General features: G+C 36.4%; 1 protein-coding gene across 1 annotated transcript; it reads right to left on the minus strand.

Moving 5' to 3' along the window:
- Window positions 1-13: 13 nt before the first annotated feature.
- On the minus strand, window positions 14-3,320 carry ctsh (cathepsin H). Its single transcript, XM_035665210.1, has 12 exons — window positions 3,164-3,320; window positions 2,991-3,022; window positions 2,697-2,802; window positions 2,539-2,609; window positions 2,354-2,458; window positions 1,937-2,023; window positions 1,769-1,824; window positions 1,571-1,652; window positions 1,404-1,472; window positions 1,218-1,324; window positions 400-525; window positions 14-328 (listed from the first exon to the last, which is right to left on the minus strand). The coding sequence occupies exons 1-12, from the start codon at window positions 3,222-3,224 to the stop codon at window positions 259-261; spliced, it is 972 nt and encodes a 323-aa protein (XP_035521103.1). The 5' UTR covers window positions 3,225-3,320; the 3' UTR covers window positions 14-258.
- Window positions 3,321-3,569: the final 249 nt, after the last annotated feature.

A 3,569-nucleotide genomic window follows, 5' to 3' on the forward strand; every position in this document is an offset into this window, starting at 1 on the left:
AGACTCAAACAAACAGATTTAATAGATTTTATTTGCGAATACAAACAAACAAACTACATTGAATACATTTAATTACTGGCACCTAAGTGATCATTTCAGATTTATTGATTAATCTGGATATGACTATGATCTGTCATATTAGTGCTTACTCCATTTTGCAAAAACCCACTGTACATAGAGTTTGATTGATTGATTATATAAAAAAATCACTTTTTGGCTCCCTTTTCAGCCCTTTTGTAGTTTGCTATCACGCAGAAATCACACCTCTGGGAAAGATGAGCAGGCAGCGAGTCCACACATGTTACTCCCACGTTCAATGAGGAAGTATCTGTAAGCAGAGAACCTTCTGGTTGGTATACATTCAGTATTTTTCTGTATGTGATTAAATAGAAGACTTACCCGTCAATCCCCCAGGTGGGTCCCCATGAGTTCTTCACTATCCAGTAAGGGGAGCCATTTTCCTTTCCATACCCGACAGCTAACACAGCATGGTTCACCTTGTCTGTGGTTTTATGGCATTCAGTGCTGAAAGCAAGAAGAGAAGTAAGTTGAATCCAGCTTTATATACATGACTGTTTTGAATGAGGAAGTAAACCTCCGCACTCTTGTTTTAGTTCTATTTTAATGCCAGCGCAGTGTTTGTGTGTGTCTAGCTTGCATTACTTAAAGAAACATAGCCTTTTTCTTACAGTGGTATCAGTTTACTTAAGGTTATCCAGTTCTGATAAATGAGAGGAATGGTTACTAAGACAGAAATAGATAATATTTCAAGGGTGTAAAATGTCAAATAAATAGAAAGACCAGTCTGTCAAATAATGTATAATGTCATTATAAAATATAATCCTTGATGAAACAGCTAAAAAGAGAGGGAAATTTAGCTGTGAGTCAAGATGTTGTCATATATTTTTGAAATGAATACAAGACAGATACATTCTCCCAAATCTAAGCCGGAAGGACTGTAAAATATACCTGAAAGTTCAAGTAAATGTGATATTTTTCTAATATATACTGCTATGAAATTTTAACACCAGGTGAAACAAGATTTTCCCCCTCATAAAGCAAACTCTGTTTAATGTTTATTAACCATTTAGTATTGTGTATATCCATGAAATGGACTGCATCTTTGAGTGTAATCATGAGTGTAAAAAAGCATAAAAACTGACAGAGACATATGTTTTACAAACATACATGACAACTTTTCCATGACTTCCCCTCACCTGGTATACACGCCCTGGTAGTAATGCATGAAGTCAGAGGTCACCTCAAATGCAAAGCTGACAGGATTGCGTGTGCCGACTGCATCGACCATCCCCATCTCATCGTACTGTAACAGAATGACTTAATCACTCACAGGCATTTAATAAAAACATCAGTCTTAAAGAAAAACACTCATGTTCACTCACTGCTGTTATGTTCACCACATCCTTCACAAAAGCTGCTGCCTGCTCTGGTTTGTACACACAGTCACCCTCCTGAATTAACAAAAACAAAAGCCATTAAATATGTTTTAAATATTTCAAAGTCAGTTTAAAATTTCTTTTTAATGTAGGATGGCAAATGATTTAGTTACAAAAGCTGTGTATGGGTAGTCCTCTTCTGTCATCAGTCCCTTGTTGTACATGATGTATTCAAATGCTTGACTTGGGAGGCCGCTAAAAGACAAAGCCAAAGAGCTTGTTATAAAAATGTGTCTACAGTGATACACACAGAAGTAGTTACAGGAAAATTATCAAAAGAGGAAGGAAGGAAATTCATGTTTGGCTCTCACCCATTACATCCATGGTTGTTGAAGTTCTGGGCGCAGTCTACCATCTGTTGTTCTGACTAAGTATACATAAAAATGAGTTACAGTAAATACTCTTTACCCTACTATCACAAATGAACTACTATTATAAACAAGAGCAGCAGTTTTGATAGAGAAGGAAAAGAAAGTCACCAGTGGTACGAGCTTCCCAGTTTTGATAGCGATTACAGACTCCAAACAGCCGGTTGTGGAGAAAGTCCAGCAACTGCCACATCCTCCCTTTGGTGCAAATAAAACAAACAAACAATAAGAATATTTCTGAGTATTTTGTGAGATTAAATGCAAGTATCGCAGTAGAAAAAGCACAGGTGGAACTAGTAACATTAACAATGGCACCAGTCCAAAAACTAATGCAAAGCAATGCAGCAGTTAATGATATTATAGCAACACCTATATAAACATACTGCAACACACTAACTGTAAACTGTTTATATCCTTATAGTTATCAGTCAGAAACTCTTTGAATCTGCTGTGTTACCCGGCAACAACATAAGGTGACCTTTGAGATCAGTAATTGAAAATAAAATGTGCGTGTGGATTAAACTTTACCTGATTCTTTACAGTTGTCACATAATTTCCTTTCTTTCTCCAGTCGATGGAGTCTGGATGTGGTCCGTTGCTGCTGAGGAAGTTCCCCCTGGTAGCGGAGCAGTTCTGCAAAAGGAAGTAAAATGTAAAATACCTCCCCTCGCTGTCACAAAAACAAAAATTACTTCCTATATGGATGGCATTACCTGTGGCTCAGACCAGAGGAAAGTCTTTCGAAATTCACCAAATGTCATGTCTGAAAACTGGTTCAGCCTCACTGCAGGAGGAGATTAAAAAAAGGTCAACACATTTAACTATGGAACATATGAAAAGAATAGTAAATGCAATAAGAAGCCATTCCTACTTGTGAAAGAGTGATTTCCTTCATTGTGTTTGTCAACCCTCCTTTTGTTGTCAGTGAATATCTGGAGTCTCTCATAGTACTCCTTCATGTCGTACACTTTGTTGTGCTGTACATTGGAGAGAGTGCTGTTAACTTTAAGACTAATTATGGGATCAGTTTATAAGCATGTAGCTCACATTAGAGCTTCACTCTTGTCGTTAAGTAACACTGGCTGTGATTTTTCACTGCAGATAACTTCCTCATAACCACATACTGTATATGTTCCCCAGCGTGAGATAAAGCGATATAACCTACCTGCACCATCCATGATTTGAAGTGAAACTCGTCTGAAAACAATTCATACAGTAAAAACTTAGAGATTTAAACAATAAGAACAAACAAACAAACATTTAAAAACGTAATTTTGCAGAATATGAAAGTGAAAGTTAAAACAAATGGTACAAAAACGAACAATAACAACATCTTACCTTCAATCACATGAAAAGCTGAAGCTGCTGACAGTAAAGCAAACAAAAACAAAGTGTTCATAATGATCACTTATTAAAACTTTCAGCCGGTGACACGGAGAGAGGAATAAAAAGCGGAGTGAAGCAGATCACGAGGTGAACTGCTGCCTATTCAGAATTCCCCTACTTAAAAAAAATAATGATGACTAAATCAACCAATCAGTGTCAAACATAATACCCATAAGCTAAATGCAGTTTTTCGTCGCTTGTTTTTTTCTTAGTTTAGGCAATTTTTTTAAATAGTGTTTTCTTTTAGTTGACCTGCAAATCTTGAACCACTATGATGACCTAGTCTACATAATAATAATAAAAACAACAATAACAGCAACAGCAACAACAACAACAACAACAACAACAACAACAATAA

The sequence above is a fragment of the Morone saxatilis genome, unplaced genomic scaffold, assembly GCF_004916995.1.
Source record: "Morone saxatilis isolate NCDOM2014 unplaced genomic scaffold, NCSU_SB_2.0 Contig2, whole genome shotgun sequence".
Taxonomy (NCBI): Eukaryota; Metazoa; Chordata; class Actinopteri; family Moronidae; genus Morone; species Morone saxatilis.